Consider the following 17,506-nt stretch of genomic DNA (forward strand, 5'->3'; position numbering starts at 1 on the left):
TGAAAGTGGCAGAAATTGGAGTAATGTAGCAATCCATTACAAGAAGCAAAAATATGGCAAGAAAAAGTGATGAAAATAGGTTAAAATATGGCAAGTTTGGTGTAGTTCCAGAAAAAGGGTAAAAAATAAGCAAAAACGGGCTCAAATTGTTCAGAAAATATTCTTAGTTTTTTTAAAGCATCTGGCGACCCCCTCCCAGTGTCTTGCGACCCCAAATGGGGCTCGGACCTCAAGTTTGAGAACCCCTAATCTAATGGATGAATCATTACACCCCAAATCAATGATGTGTCTTGTGACATTCTAATATTACAATATATTGTCACATTACTAAATAGTGTCAGTTACATCAATACTGACCCAAAGTTCTCTCACACATTCATTTATTATCTATATTTCCATATATTAAACTTACAAACTTTCAGTTGATTCCACGTCTCTAAAGCTTTATACAGCAGCACATTGTTCCTTATGTAAGTTGTTTTGGTTTTTTCTTTTACTTCATATTTGCCATATGAGCTCATCTCTTTCATCGAACATCATCCAAAGTAACTCAGGAAAGAGGCTGTACAAGTGAGGGTGTGTGTGTGTGTGTGTGTGTGTGTGTGACACTGAGCAGATCCTTCCGGACGTTGGAGGCTTTACTGCTGTCATCATGACGGTGAGATTATTCTCTGAAGTTTGTTTTTCCAAAGGAAAACGACTCATACGACACACACACAGCGCTCAGAGCTTCTAAAAACAAGAAGAACAATGGTGCACACATTGGACCATCAAGTACAGGGGTGAAAAACACGGGCCTCCATAACATTGTTACATCAACCTTAGCAACGGTGAAAAACATCCAAGAGGCCAAACTTCTGCTCTCATTTATAATGACTACACTTCAGTCGACTCTACTCACACATGTTTGATGTTAAGCTTTTCTTTCCCTACTAACACAGTATGTAATAGTTTTTCATAGTCAACAAAGCAAAGGTTTTTATCTTATTTTCTTATTTAATCATGTCAAACTAAAGAATAAAAGAATAAAAATGATGAGTCACAGTCAAAGATCCGTGACATTTACAGAAATTCTACACGTTCTCCTTTCTGGAACACATTATCTAGCACTTGGACAACCACTGGGGTTATTTTGGTATGTTTGCTGCTTTCACACGTTGCTAGGAAGTCTCCCTTTGCTCCTGAGCAAGAGTTGGACGCTTGACTTCCACTCACCACATGGCTGGAGTTTCTTTAGAGATTCAGAGTTTGTTGTTGGACAAAACTATAGATGTGTTTGCATTTGTTTAACACGAGTGGAAAATGTCATATATTGCTTTTATTGGTATTATTTATTGCTGTAAGAATAACACAATTCGCTCACTGTGGGAATAATAAAGTCCTGCTTGTTAGGAAGCCAAAAGAATAAAGGAACTCTGATGAAAACACTGACTTGGACTGTCAGACCAGAACGATAATGGATATAGTTTTTGATAGAACTCCACTGTTATTTATATAAATCGCCAATAAGTATTCTAATGATGCTAATTGTTTTGATCTGCTATTTATCATCAACATTGCAGCATTTGTACATACAGCAACTTTGTTAAAAGCAGATGAACTGTGAAGAAAGACAAAAAAAAAAAATCATGTTTAATGTTTTATTGAAACAGCTTAACAACAGTTAAAGCCAAAATCAACCAAATCCACTTGAATATTGACAGATTTTATTTGTAAAGCATCGACTCAAACATTCATACATTGAGTTTTTTTGCAAACTGAACAATAAATTGTTATTGCAGTCAAATGGCACTTGGTTTCCAGATATGTTTACGTTGCTATAGATTATTTTTTTATTTTTGCAAATAAAAAGTGCACTGATGCTGATGATGTTTGCATATAACATGAGTGATAGTAGGAAAACCTGATTTTCTTGGGATGTATGATGTTTCTTTTTTGTTGTTGTTCATTCTGAAACTGTAAACTGTTGCAAACACACTCTGAAATCATAGACCGATACACGTTTAGTACACAACACACCAAACCCTGTGAGCACTTAATGCTACTAAGCTCATCATCCCAAAATAGACGACTTATAAACAAACTGAAGTCAGGAGTGAAGTTGAATCCTTTAACACTGAGTAACTTCCTTTACATGGAAGCTCAATCACAATGTGTTATCACTACTGCTTCATTAGGATTTCTTCATATATATTCAATTATTAATAGTTTGTTAAGGATAGTTTTAGTAAATCTCATTTTTGTTCACATTTTGTAAATGGGTCAAAGACATGACTCCTAAATACAACATTTTTTTTAGTAATTTTATCTGTAATTTCCGGATATTTCGCAAACACATTTAAAATTACTACTATATCTGTTAAAAATATTTTTTCTGCCCTATTTGGCATAAAGTCTAAATTTTTAAGTCATCCTGTAAAATATTTTTATGAATTTCTTTTCTAGACTTCATGTATAATTAAATTAAAATTATTAATTTGTCTGACCCATTTTTTTATATTTCATGTTATGAAATTCCTTAAACATCATTGACCCAAATGCAATTACATAATAACTGAATTTTACAACATATCTTACACTTTTTATGAGCTTAATTGATTAAAATAGCTTTTAACTTTTGCTTACAGAGATATGAGTCATTAGTTTTAAGTAAAGTTATACACTGTATCGGCAAAATTTTCATTACGGACAACAAATGCGAAAAAAATATGTCGGGACCCGATAGGTTTTAACAAATTGTTTTCACGTAAAATGTTACCCACTGCACTAGTGTGTATTTTTCCCCAACTTTCATTCTGGAGTTTGATCGATTTCTTTTCCACTTAGAAATACGTGAGCGACTACTGAACTTTACCAAAGTGCGTGTAGTTAGTTTTCTGATTAAAGGTGTGCATGACAGGTCAAAAGGCCTCCCTCTGCAAGCTAACTGTGCTAACAAGCTTAGCAATAAGTATTGTTGCAAATTGACACGATTGTGTTGTTTACATTGAGGAGCAAGTTAGTAGAAAAATAGAGAAATTGAAGGAACAACTAAGAAAAAGGCTTGGATAGCAGTGCAACATGCATTGGTGTGATCTAATCAATGACACATTTTTGGTTAAAATCTGGTGTTATTAACAATATATTTAGGAGTGTTTATCTTTACTTTGACTGTGTTAGTCCAATAACTGTCATCGGTGCATTAGGATAAAATGTTGCTGCTTCAAACATCTGAAGGGCTTTCGAGGAGAATGGTGGCAATCTTTTTCTCCTGATGAACCTTCAGTTTCGTCTCCAGCTCCTCCTCTGGTTTCTCTGCACTGGAACCACTCTGTAACTGGGACTTTAAGGATTTCTCTGTGATTTCATACACAGATTCTCCTTTATCCCCAAAGCCATGGCCTTCTGTAGAAACTCTGATGCTGTAACCTGCTCCCGCGCCCCCCTGGAAGGCTTCGTCAAAGCCGAGGTTTGAAGATCTGAGAGCTGCTAGTAGCTGTTCATCGGAGAGATCGTCACCTGTATCCAGCAGCCCCGAGTCCTCCAGGGTTTGGGAGACGTTCAGCTCTGCAACAATGGTAGTCGTTCCATTGTCACTTGATTGTTGCACCTTCTTGATATCCACGGCCACATTTTCTGGACTTTCGTTTGTCATTTTTGTGAAGAAAGCCAGCTCTTCCTTCAGAGGGCCGGACACAGAGCTCTGAAGCTTCTCCAGGGCTCCCTTCAGCTGCTCTTTGGGCTCTAACGAGTCCTCTCTCAGGTACTCCAGGACGGACTCCTGCACTATTGGAGAGACACGGACCTCCTCCTCGATAATGCATTCTGGAAAGCTTTCCTTTCCAAGCAAATCTCCAGACAAGAACTTGTGTTCACTTTCCTGGACGGTGACTCTTCTCTGGGGCAGCGCTTCGTCCTGATAATACTTTTCGTCTGACAGGTCGTCAACAATGCCATAACGGCCGTACGACGTGATCCTACTGGCCTCTTCGGCGTCAGAGAAATTTTCATCTGGTGTTGAGACAAAGTACTCGTGCAGGTCTTGGGAGAGTTGAGACGATTCACTTTCTCTGGAGACTTCTTGAATTTCTTCAAAGCCACTGTGGGACGGGTCCGTGTCAGGCGTGTAGGACCTCAGAGCATCTTCGTCTCTTGTACATATGACGTTCTCCAGCTCCTCGATTTGAAAATACGTCGGGGGTTCGTTAAAAGCAGAAGCGACCATTTGTTCCGTCTCCAGCCGGTTGTCGCTCTGAGGCTGAGCTGGATCTTCAATGATCTCAACACTGAATGACTTGCTCTGCAGGTCGTCTCCCCCCTGTAGGCCCTTCAGAAGATTCCTGATCATGCTTCCAGTTTCTGTGTCCTTGATGTCCTCCAGCGACACCTTCTTTGTACCTTGTTTCAGAAGCTCATCCAGGGAAGACTCCTTGGTAACATCGAGCTCCTCCTCTACTTTGGACTCCAGGACGATCTGAGTCTTAGCCGTTCCGTCCTCCTGCTCGATCGTCTCCACATGATACCGGACTTGGGATTCACCCGACGAGCAAACCTTTGCTTCCAGACCAGCTGGTTTGATCACCTTCTCAATGATCTCCTCCAGAGACACACTGTCGAGGAGCTTTGTTTCACTTGGGCCTGTTGCAGATGTGTCTTTTAACTCATCATGAACAGTGTTTTCCTGCTCTTCTGACGAGTAATTTTGGCTTCCTGTCTTTGCGCTGAAGCCTGTTGATGGCGGTGAAGCCACTTTGACTGAATCTGTTTCTGTAGTCGGAGACTGACTGGAGCTAACGTGGCTTCTTTCATGAGAGACAAGTTTGCTCTTAACAGACGTCTGCACACTTGGACTTGTTTGGTTTTCCCTCCAACCTGTTTGCGTATCTTTGATGGTTGTGGTAGAGTCAGCCGTAATAGAGTTAGCGGCTCGTGCTTTGGTAAAGGAGACCATATCCCGCCTGGACGCAGGACTTTGATGGCGAGTTCTCTCCGTAACAGAAATAGGAACGACTCTGGAGGGACTTTTGGAGGCAGATGGAAGCGCGGGGGATTTTCTGAAGTCGAAAGCTGGTGGCGTATACCTGATATTTGTATGTTGTCTGGGTGTGAGGATGGAAGTTCTCGGGGTATAAGGTTGGTCCGGCATCTTGATTTCTAGAGAAGAGAGTAAAATAAATGTTTATCATTGATGTGTCAAACTCATTTTAGTTCAGGGGCCAAATACGGATAACTTTGATTTGAACTGGGCCGTAGACGTGGAGAATCAAACAATTATAACATTAGTGCTACTTTGTATTACCATGTACAGTATGTAGTATCTAGTATATAAGGCAGCAACAATATCCAAGCAATAGGTCAAAGGCAGTGACTATATTTGTTTAATTTGGGGAAGTTTTAACAAGTAATTTGAGGATTTAGCAGGATTTTAGAAAAAGTAGGTTGCTATTAATTTGCATGAATGCCAATATTTGTTTGGATATGATCTAATTTCTGCTAAATTTTAATAAATAACTCATGAAATGTTCGTACTTTTTGAATATTGCCAAAAATCCAGACCTTAAGTTCCCGTTGGAATCTGCCATATATTTTACACGCCTTTGCAACGTTACTGATATATCTACAACTACATTATTTGGTTATTTACACCAGTGGGTCTCAATCTTTACAACCCGAGACTCCCAAAGTAATTGTTCCAGAGACTGGGAACCCCCACTGTACCTGATGGTGGTTGAACACAGGCATGAACAATGAAGAACAGTCATGTGAAGACAGGGTCATCTACAGTATAAGGAGGGAAAGGGGATAGATTTTTGGGGTCCATCCATAAAGTCAGCAAAATGATGGTCCAATGTTCTATGAATCCGTGATAACCACATTTATTTATATGAAGAATATCCACTGTTATCCAGGAAGTTTGGCATTATTTGGGCTAGTATATAGTCATCTTATATATGTAAATCCTTGATTAAAAAAAATTTTTAAAAAAAGGTTCAAAGGGACCAAAAATGGTAGAAAAGGTAGTGAAATGGGGATTTTAAAAACCAGAGAAATTGATTAAAAGATTCAAACTAGAGTGGCCAAAACGGACAGGAAAAAGTGGTTAAAAAGGTTAAAAGTGTCAATATTGGCATAAAAGTGGCAGAAATGGGGGAGGGGGGCTGGGGTAATGTATTTTAAAAGTACGAACAATTTGTTTAAACTGGCATCACAAATCGTGAATGTAGTTAAATAGACAAATTAAATTTGGTGAAAATGGTTCAAAGTGACAATAATGAGTCAACATGTGTGACATTAGGTGGGAAAAGTGGCAGCAAGGGTTTATACGTGCCGAAAATGTCTTGAAAGTGGAAAAAAAGTACAAAAAAGCCATCGAAATTTGATGGAGAATTGGTAGAAATGGGAGTAATGTAGCAAAAATGCATTAAAAGAAAAAATATTGACAGAAAAAGTGATGAAAATATGGCAATTTTGGTGTAGTTGCAGAAAAAGTGTAAAAATAAGCAAAAATGGGCTCAAATTGTACAAAAACTGACGACCCCTTTACTGCGTTTCATTTCCAGAAATGGAGTCCTCAACCCAAGGTTGAAATGATTAACGTTTTTTCAGTCATTTTTACTTTCCCTTGCAGGCGATTTGTATGTGTTAAAGGATTGGATTTGGCCCCTGGGCCTTTAGTTTGACACTTGAGCATCAGCATTTTGATTGAAGTGTTTACAGTGTCTGAACTTCTGTTTTTTTTTTACCTATAACTCGTTCTCTTTGAGACTGTTTTCCTCTCCTCTGAACATCTTGCAGTCCAATTCGTTCACCTTCAAGAAGAGCCCTAAAAAAACACAGAATAAATTACAATGAATCGGCTTTCCCTTTTTTACAAATCTGTGTGTAAGAGCAATAAACAGGAATACCTCACCAGTTGATGAACACCATTCAGGTCTGCCATTTTACACTAAACTCTACAGTCTTACAGAAACAGCCTGTATCCAAGACCTGACCATATAGGGCAGTAAGTAACCATAAACATCACAATAACTAGCCAACTAATTTTTTAAAATGAACTTTGTTACAAACCAAGTTTAACTACTCACCTCTCTTTGGTCATAGTTTAAAAGAGTCAAAACAACAAAGCAAAGTGCTTGAAATGTGAACAACCTCTCCGCAGAGTGTCTGCCCCAACACTGAGCTAAAAATAGCCTCCACAATGCATGTGTGCACACTTCCCAATGCATCCCTCACTGTGACACGTGCATAAAAAGACATTCCCCATTTGCAAACAAGGATTTTATTAAAGCTGCAGTAAGTAGAATCGTGAGACTGAAATGAAATCAATCGTCCTAGGATCTGTTTGCTCTGATAGTCCTCCTTGTTTGGTTGGTGTGAACATGTAAACAAAGTTGAGCGGAAGACCTCGGAGCATTTCCAATCAAAGTCTAGAGTGATTAGGAGTGCTGTGAACACAACCGCTCTCAGGGGCAGATTCACTGAAATAAAGGGTGGTAAACCAGTAGCTTCCCTAAATCCTTTGGTGACGTAGTGACTGCGAGGAATTTACTAAGATTGCAGCAATGATTAGTGCAGAAGTGGTGGAGACCACCCTATTCAACTGAGCATTTTGTATGTGTTATGTTGAACATGGAGTGTGAAAGAGAGCTGAAAATACCATCCCTCGGTCGTCTTTCCTCTCCCCTGCCCTGTCTCCTCACAAATATCACTGCTGCCATCACTGCGCAAAAAGCTTTCAAAATTACCACCTGGTTGTGGGCCGTGCTAAATTTATACGGAAAAACAGAGGCAGCAATGAAGTCCAGCTTTGATGAATTGCATTGCTTCCCCGCAATAATTTATTTGCATTTCCCCCTCCCATTTTTTTGCTCCCCTTGTGAGCTCCGCCTACTATACATATTCATTAGAGGGAAACTCACTGGATTGAGGACGCATTGCAACATGCAGCAGCTGCGCACCCGATTCCCTGGGGTTTGTACTCCTGGCGGGGGGCCTTGTGGTTTGGGGTTAGGTCGGTGGCGGGGTGCGCTGGGTCCTCGGCTCCTTGGGGCTTTCTCAGGTGTGTATGTGGGGGGCGGTGGCTGCCTCTCGACTTGGGATCTTGGGGGCGTCCGGGGGGCTGCTCGGTCGTGGGGGGGTGGCCTGGTGCTCCTTGGCCCCCACTTTTTCTGATGGCCTAGCTGCATCTCACCCCCGGGGCAGCGCTTGGGTTTACAGTAGCGGTTCTTGCACAAACATTGGTCATGGATGCACTGGCATGTCTTGAGCTGTGGGATAAACTCGTACTGGGATTAATCTTTGACACGTTGATCCTAAATACCTGTTTTAGGTATAACCACTCACTCCTTCCCTCTGTTCACGGCCACCACCATTATACTTAAGCTCCACACTTGCCACCAGACTGGCTGAACTGATTACACAACACAATATGCACAATTATAACATCACATCGCACTATAAAGCAGTTAACTCTTCCCCACCTTTTCCATTTCCTACCCCGTCTCCCTCTTCCCTGTTCCCTTCCCGTAATCCATTTAGCGGTGAATATGTAAAGTAGGCGGATTACATAAGGGGAGCAAAAAAATTGAAGGGGGAAATGCAAATAAAGTAATGTAGTGGGCCCAATGTGATTCATCAAACCAGAAACTGTTTGCTTAGATTGTTTTATGCATCGAAAATAGTCCGACCCACAGGCAGGTGCAAACTCACACACAGAGATCATGGCTGCACTGAATGTCGACACAAAACACAGCGGAGATGAAAAAAACGTTCCAGTTGACCATTCTAGTATAAGAAAATAATTTAAATAAAACAATAGTCAATATTAACAGCCAATGAATAAGAAAATGCAGAGTAAAGTGAGGTGAGTGGGAAGTCTGGTGTGGCTGCGGTGCAGAGAGGATGCTGTGCACGGAGCTCCATGGATGTCGCTCCAGACGCAGCGCTCCAGAAAGCTCCTGTGTCTTTCTCTCCATGTTTTGACCATAAAACTCTTTTTGTCGCATTGACGGCAGAAACATCAGACCACAATCAGGGGATCAGCTCCGCAATTTACGCAGTGATGGCACAAATGACATGTTCACAAATGACAAATGACAGTGTGCGTGACAAGCGCTGCTCTGGAGCGCAGACCTGCTGGATGAGGCTCAGTAGATCATCTTCAAATGGTGCCGACTAATCGACAGACTCTGTTTCTGCATTAACTCAGATCAATGGCATCAACAGATCAATAGGACAATTTCTGTCCAAATCTGCATGTTTTCCATAGTCTGATAAGAGCAAAGTTACAGGACCTGGCAGAGCAGCCACATTAAATTAGGGGGAAAAATGTCATTAGGATTTGAAGTTGTTGCTTTTTTTTCTTCTTTTTTTTTAAAAAAAAAAAAAAACCTTTTTATTTGTTTATTTTGCTTTCTACATTACTAAATGAAGAAAGAAGTCCACCAGCCTCCAAATAAACTTCTTAAAATGTCATTTTGTGCTTCTGTGCACTCACGTCTCCACGTTAAACGAGCAAAATGTTGATATATACAGTATATAGGGCGGTCTCAACCACGTCTATTAGCGCACCTTTAAGTGCCGCATTGTTAGTGAATTCCCAACAGCAGGTGAGAAAACAGCAACACAAAGGATTTCGGGACGCACCTGGTTTACTACCCTTTATTTCAGATCTTAGTGAATCTGCCCCTGAGTATGTACGGAACTCCACGGAGTCTGTTCCGTCCGTGTTTTTGCACGCTTCATCGACCCCAGTGACATGACGACTGGAGAAGTGGCGTAGGGAGAAACTCATTGCCAACTGGATGTCGCTTGAAGAGTTCATAGGACGTGAATGTGTATTGAGTAGCCAATAGTGATGGCCCAAAATAGCTCATGGAGCACTCTGTTTGTAAAAGGATCTTCGCTTGGCTGAAAATTAGCGTCACACTCCTTGTTTTCTGAAGCTTGAATACAGAGAAGAGAGGAGCAGAGGTCCAGAGTCCTCTCAGAATACTTTGAATTACAATATGATCAAAGGTTAGGATGGATTTATGACCAAATGAAGCAAAATAAAACTTACTTACTGCAGCTTTAATCCAGCCAAGAAAAAAATCATTGTAGTAATGAATTTCAATAAGAGCTGAGGATTTCACAGTTCCATCTGCACAGATAAAAACCTTCGACAATGGTGACTTTAAAAATAACAAAGGCTACAGATAAAAATAGTCAATGATATGTGAAGGATCTGATGTGACATTTAGTGTTATTACAGGATCAAAAGTGTCAAGTTTAATTATCAGAGTTCATGGAAACAAACCATATAAATAAGTAAATAATCAGAATAGTCAAGAAGTCAGAATAACACAAAAAAAAACATTTACATTTTAGAGCTGAGAGTGAATAAAGCCATTATTTTATTGTATTTTAGTATTTTTAAAACTCTACCTGTGTGTAGTCCAAAAGTTGCTCTCATAAATCCTTCTATTAAAACTTTATTTAACCATCATTGAGATTAGGAATCAACTGAAAGGGATTAACCCACAAACCAATGTCTCTGCCATAGAAGAACAAAGAGATGACATCAAAGTGGGAAAGTGTCTTTAAAAAAGTGTTTTTACTTCATTCCTAATACGATTCATTTTGTTTCTCTGTCAGATGAGGAGGACAGTAATTCACTTGGAGTCATTTTTGTTCTGCTTTTGTTTGTTTGTTTTTCTTTTACTGGTAATATAACATCACTCACATTTCAATCGGAGAAGCCACAGTATCAACACACACAGATGTTTTGGAACAATCCGTGGAAACAGCAGAAATGTGACTTTGTCACAAATTTGTGGGCTCACACTGGCATCAGTGGTGATGAGAACAACTTACGGATTAGTTATGTGGCTTGAATTTTAAGTGTTTTTGGCCACTATCATCTCCATTCTCCAACCTTCTCCCATCCCTCAGCCCAACAGTTTAACTACATTCAAAGCTTTTATGGTAGAAAGTCTGATACTACTAATTAATAAGAAAAGATACATATTAGAATGTCTGTGGTTTTTTTAAATGTGATCCCTTTGTTGTATTGGGTAAATAAATGTAATATTAAATCCAGTCACCTGTAGGCAGCCACCTCCATGCCCAGATCCATCTTCACCTGAAGCAGAGCTTGATGCTCTCTCATCTTCTCCGTCATATCGTCCACCATCACATTCCTCTCGTGCTCCAGGTGTTTGATGATCATCTGGTAGAAAAAGAGAACATTAGATTGTACACAGCTGTCATGGAAATGCATTGCTGCCTAGGAAGGTGGAGAAAAGGTTCTAAAGCTTTTTAAACCTAAACTTGTGAATGAGAACCAATCAATGAATATTTACTGTATTTATATTCTCTGTCATTCACGTGTAAACACATAAAACATGTTTGGTTTGTTTTAATCCCATTTGATTCTCCTCATGTTGGTTGTACTGTGAGTGCTCACACAGCTTTAGCCACGCCCACTCAGTCAAAGTGGTGATGGTGACCTCTTTGGGAGGCTAATCAGGATTAGTCAGTCTGACAGCTAACTGGTTTTAGTGGTTGGAGTAATCTGGTTGCTACAAACTGATGCAGTGCAAAGTCATCCATCGATTAAATCCTTTGACACAACGGCCACTGCACGCAAGACTGACAATGTTATTAGCATCTTAGCAATGCTAACATCAGCCAGGCCTCCTAAAAGAATAAAAGCAAAATGCCCCACAGCTTTGGTTATCAGCCGATGTGAACTGAAGATCAGCACCAGCTGACCCTGAGTGTAGGGATAAGTGATTACATGAATAAACTATGTTCTAAAAATCATAAACAACTAGTTTTTGACTCGTGTAGCTGTGTGTGTTGCAGCATTAAACCACAACGCAGCGTCTCTAGCATCACATGAAGCTGCTTGTCATGTTTACAGTTTAATGCGGAATGAGTGATTAATGAATAAAGTTGAATTATTAAAGAAACTCACCTACATCTGCGCGCTTCGCATTCAGTTCACACTCTAAACTGACAGAAGTCACATTTAATGTGTAATATGAACAAGCACACACACACAAAATTTAATTTATGCAAAACAAACTGAAATGTGCGTTAAGACCTGCCGTCTGAACAAAAGCTATCGTCTCTCGTGTCCTGGGTCTTCCTCGGGGTGTGCCTGAACACATCACCATAGAGGAATCCTAATCAAGAACCCAAGCCACTTCAACATCCTACAGTAGCTCTCAGGAGAGCCCAGCCCATATGGTGAGTAGGGTTGGGTACCGAAACGCGGTGCCAATATGGCTCCGGGTCTGACGTAAATGGTAGTAACCAAACCAAATAAGAAAGAACATTTTGGTGCCTCATTTCATGATAACAATATTCATCTCCATTCTCTAGTATTATATAGTTTAATAAGATATTTTTTTATTTAAATGTTTTTGTTTATTTATTATTTCCATAATGTACTTGTACTAGTACAGTGCCCGTCGGAAGTATGCATTCATGTGGGAGCATAAGGGGTATAATTGCGTATTTTTTGTATCTTTCTGTTGTGTTTTTGTGCATTTTTTGTATAATAATAGTTTTTTGTTGCCATTGCAGTGTGATTCTGGAATCTTTTTGTGTATGTTTGTATCTTTTTTAGTGTAGTTTTGTGCATTTCTGTTGTTATTTTGTGTATTTTTGTATAAACATTTAGTTTTGTGTATTTTGAGTCATAAGCATGTATGTCTATGCTGTACAACCCCTCGACTAACAGAGAAAGTTTGTCGAACCAGTGCCACCACTGGATAAGTTTGTGTAGAGCCCTGATAATAATAAATATGTTGATAGGGATATAATATTAATAGTGAAAGTAGTAATAGTAATAAAAGTAATGTTGTAATGATATTAATGGTAATAATTGCAATAACAAAATAATAATTTACTAAAAACAATATTAATAATAAACAATCCATCCATCCATCCATTTTCATACCCGCTTATTCCCGTTTAACAGGGTCGCGGGGGTCTGCCGGTGCCAATCTCCGGCTCTCATAGGGCGCTGGGCAGGGGTACACCCTGGACAGGGCGCCAGTCCATCACAGGGCAACACAGACACAGACAACCATTCACTCTCTCATTCACTCCTATGGGCAATGTAGAGACTCCAATCAACCTTACGGTCATGTTTTTGGATTGTGGGAGGAAGCCGGAGTACCCGGAGGAAACCCACGCAGCACGGGGAGAACATGCAAACTCCACACAGAAAGGACCCCAGTCCACCCCAGGGCTTGAACCCAGGACCTTCTTGCTGTGAGGCGGACATGCTAACCACTAAGCCACCGTGCGCCCCTTAATAAACAATATTAAATAATTATAAGGTAATATAATGATAATATAGCAATTCCAATAATACAATGAGAACACCAGTAACTATAATAAAAAATATATATTAATAATGAAAAAGAATATGATGGTAATTATAAGAATAGCAATAACTTCAATACAACAGTAAAATTATACAATAATTTTGTGTGTGTGTGTGTGTGTGTAAAAAAGAGAGACCCGAAAGTACCACAAAAATAAACGGTTTCCAACACCAAAGTCGCAAATCTCTCTCAACGGCTCTGTGTGAGTTCACCATGTACATCCCGATGTAGTGCACGCACGCACGCGCATCAGCCGTGTGTGTGTGTTTGTTTACATTGCAGCTGCTAGCATCTTTCTTAGCACATAGTAGAATATGAGAAGAAACACTCACCGTTGCACAGAACAAACAATAATCATAGTGGACCCATCCGCTCAAAAAAACGTTACATTTCTCTGTCTGAAGAAGCAGAATGTTTGCGATAAGGTCATGACCATCAGCACAGGCACCGCCCACACTCATGGAGATGAAGGAGGAAGTGAAGTCTGTGACCCAAGATTTAAAGTAAGTTTAATAATATTAAATAATAATGAAATATTAACTTAAATGACTTTTAGCGGTACAAAAACCTTTTTAATATCGACTTTTTTTTTTTTTTTTAACTCAAACAACTGCGACACGGTGACGTCATGAACACGGAACCGGAAGTGGCACGCGCTTACCGAGGGAGCCGTAATTATAAAATTAATGTTTTGACCGTTTTGCGTCACCAAATTACTCCAAAATAACAGATGCACACACTTGGGGTATTTGGAACGTGGATGAATAGCAGTTGATTCACAGTTCATCTGTTTCGCCTTCAAAATGGATGCTGGAAGTCGTCTCTCAACACATGGTGCGCTAGCGCCCCCTCACACCCTGAGGTCAAAAGCTGAATAGGTTTCATTTTGGGGCCGTCCAGAAGTGAAATAAAATGAAAATAAACATTTGAAATGACCAAATTACTCCAAAATAACAGATACACACACTCGGGGTATTTGGAACCCGTCGACCGAGTTTCAGGTCAAACTGGCACCGCGTCGGGGAGATATTTGCTCCACACACACACACACACACACACACACACACACACACACACACACACACACACACACACACACACACACACACACACACACACACACACACCTCCCTTGAATTATAGTATAGATATATAATATTGTGTTCAATTTGGCCCTGAAAATAAAAGGGTATTGTTTCATTGTTTTTTTTTTTTTAAGTACCGGTTTAAGCACCTTTTAAGATCCGGAACCGTTTAAAAAAAATATCGAGTAGGCACTGGTATCGAATAAACCCAACCGATACCCAACCCTAATGGTGAGGGTTGGAATCAAGATCCAAGATAAATGGATGAATTTACAGTCAAACATTTTAAATGTTTTAATGTGATATAGGACAGCATGGTCATCTTTAAAAACTTCCTTCTCACTTTAGATATTTCACAGATCCCTGTTGTGGTGATAACGAAGGGGTTTTTTCAAATGGTCCAGAATTATATCCAGTCATCTTTTTATGGTCATTCAGAAATGTAAACCATTCACATACATCCTGAACGTCACTCTTTATGTTTCACCTCTGCTGCAAAAATGAGAAAATGTATTTTTTGTCCAGATCAGATTCAAAATAATTGGACGATAAATGTTATTATTCACCTAAATAAATATCCTTTAGTTCATTTATTAATTTTGGTTGTAAATCGAGCTTTAAAACCGTGGGGAAATGAAAAGCCAAACAACCTCCACCTCTCCTGTAAATGTCAATCTGAAGGAGCCACACAGTGACGTCATGCAGGTGGGTGTGGCAGGGAGCAACTGCTCATGCTGTTATTTTCCTGCTTATTCTAAAACTAGCAGCTCTGATAAATTAAACATTAGCTCGTTGTTAAATAATAAAACATAAATGTTGTGATGAACTCTCTGTGAGTCTTTTCTTCTCACCTGGTATTCACTGAACTCTGAATGAAACCTCTCCTTCATCTTTATCACTTCTTCCTCCAGGCGCGTGCGGACGCGTGCTTGTCTTTCCGCCTCTTTGCGCATGCTCTCCACCTCTGTGACGTAGTGCACCTTCTCCCTCTGCAGCTCCTCCAGCAGGGCCTTGTCCTCGTGCAGGGCCTGCTCCATCTCACACACCCTCTGCTGGTACCGGTCCATGGTGTGGACCCAGCCCTCCGACAGGCTGCGCGCGCACTGCTGCACCTCGTGCACATCCACGGACACCGCGTGGGGGGTGATGACGGGGACGAGCCGCGAGTGCACCTGCTGCTGGAGGTGGACCTTCTGGTGCGCGTGCGCGTCCTCTAGTCGCTGGTGCTCGTGTTCCAGCTGTGAGAGCCGCAGCTGGAGCTGGTTGTTGATGTGGTGCGCGCGCTGTAGCTCTAGGTCGCGCGCCTTCAGGTCTCCGTGCGCGTCCCTGTGCGCTTCGCTCTGCTCGCTGCACAGACTGTGGAGAACCTGCAACTCCCTCCACAGCTGCTCCCTCTCCAGCTCCACCTGGGACTTCTCCGAGGACACCTGGTCCAAGCTCCTCCTCAGAGCCTGCAGCTCGGCCTTGTACTGGGACTCTGCAGGCCCCGCTCCGCCCGCACGCCTCAGCTTGGTGATCTCAGCCTGAAGATGTAGGTTCTCCTCCTCCAGCAGCTTGGTTCTGGACAGGTACTGACCCAGTCTACTGTTGAGCTGCTGCAGCTGCTGCTTCTCGCTGTCAAAGGTTCTCTTGAAGGGAATCATGATGAGACCAAAGTGATGTCCAGCCCGTCTGTGCCGCTGTGTGTGGACCAGAGGCTGTTATACAGTGTTCAGAGCTCTGCCCTATGACAAGGAGGGGGCGGGGCCTGCATCACTGTCCCGTCCGCTCGCTACGTTCAGGAAGTCAGTGGAAACAGACCGGAACCAGCAGGAAAACCAAGCAAAATAAAAGGTATTGCATGAAAACGTTAGGGAAAGATTTGAAAACATTTTTGATGCACAAAAGTCAGATAAATACATCCAGGATAAAAGAGAACGCGTGGTTTAACTAAGTCTTTTACCGTCATTTTCCATCGCCTACTTATTCAAACTAGGTATATGCTTTTTATTTTATTGGAATGTGTTGTGTTTAAGAAATTGATATTGCTCTGTAAAGTTAGATAACCAACTAAATCAATAAAACTAAAGATTAAAAAAAAAATAGCTTTTTAACTGTTTATCTGAACTTCCCAGTCCAAGAAATTCATGTCAAGGTAAATCTTGGACCTATTAGCATTTCCTGAGTCATCTGACCGAGATAAATCGGATTAAAACAAATAAATGAAATAATTAATGACCTCTTGGCAAATAACAATCTTTGTGATGTTTGGAAGGAATTGTACCCCGAGTTTACCTCCGAGTTTACGTACTGAGATGTGATGATTTACTACTGCTGCTTAGAATTAGAATAGACTTTATTGTCATATATGTACAGCTACATGCACAAAATGTGTTCTCTGCACTTAATCCATCCCTGAGGAGCAGTGGGCAGCCACAATGTAGCACCCGGGGAGCAGATAAGGGACTTGCTCAACATCCCACAGTGATGGCCTAGGTGAGATTTGAACCAGCGACCCTGAAGACCGCTTCCTTAACCACTTGGCCACCACTTTTTTTTGTTGGTGCTGTGATAAACACACACGCTGAAACAAATGGCTAAAACTCCAGAAAACAGGTGAGTTTGGGAAAATAAACCTCAAATACTATGTTGATGGGGTTCTTAGAACAATTTGAAATGGGTGAAAAACTGCATATTTTAAAGGCTTTTAAGGCTCTCCCCCTCTTTCACTTAAAAATGTGATTAAACAAGATATAAACATTCCAAAGTTATCCCTAAAGTAAGACAACTTTATGTTAAAGAAATGGAATTTTGTAACCTTAAATGTTACAACAAATGTATGAGAAATACATTTTTGAGTTGTCTGTTTTGTGAAGTTGGGACTGAAAATCTGTTTGATTGTTGGTACATTATTTCTGCCTCATGATTCTTTTTTGTTTTGTCTTTTGTTTAGTTTTTTTTTTAACTTTGTCTATAATAGCTATTGTGAAAATGTGCCTTTTTGTATCTGTACATGTTCAATATCAAAATATTAAACTTAATTAAAAATTAACTTCATTAACTTTTTTTATATAAATAAAT

The 17,506-nt window shown here is 40.4% G+C and overlaps 1 protein-coding gene across 1 annotated transcript; it reads right to left on the reverse strand.

The window, feature by feature from the left end:
- Positions 1–2,492: 2,492 nt before the first annotated feature.
- synm (synemin, intermediate filament protein) lies at positions 2,493–16,142 on the reverse strand. The gene is made up of 4 exons (XM_028450746.1): positions 15,298–16,142; positions 11,064–11,188; positions 6,723–6,802; positions 2,493–5,133 (listed from the first exon to the last, which is right to left on the reverse strand). Exons 1-4 carry the CDS (start codon positions 16,087–16,089, stop codon positions 3,203–3,205), a joined length of 2,928 nt encoding a protein of 975 aa, XP_028306547.1. The 5' UTR covers positions 16,090–16,142; the 3' UTR covers positions 2,493–3,202.
- Positions 16,143–17,506: the final 1,364 nt, after the last annotated feature.

Source organism: Gouania willdenowi, chromosome 6 (assembly GCF_900634775.1).
Source record: "Gouania willdenowi chromosome 6, fGouWil2.1, whole genome shotgun sequence".
Classification (NCBI taxonomy): domain Eukaryota; kingdom Metazoa; phylum Chordata; class Actinopteri; order Blenniiformes; family Gobiesocidae; genus Gouania; species Gouania willdenowi.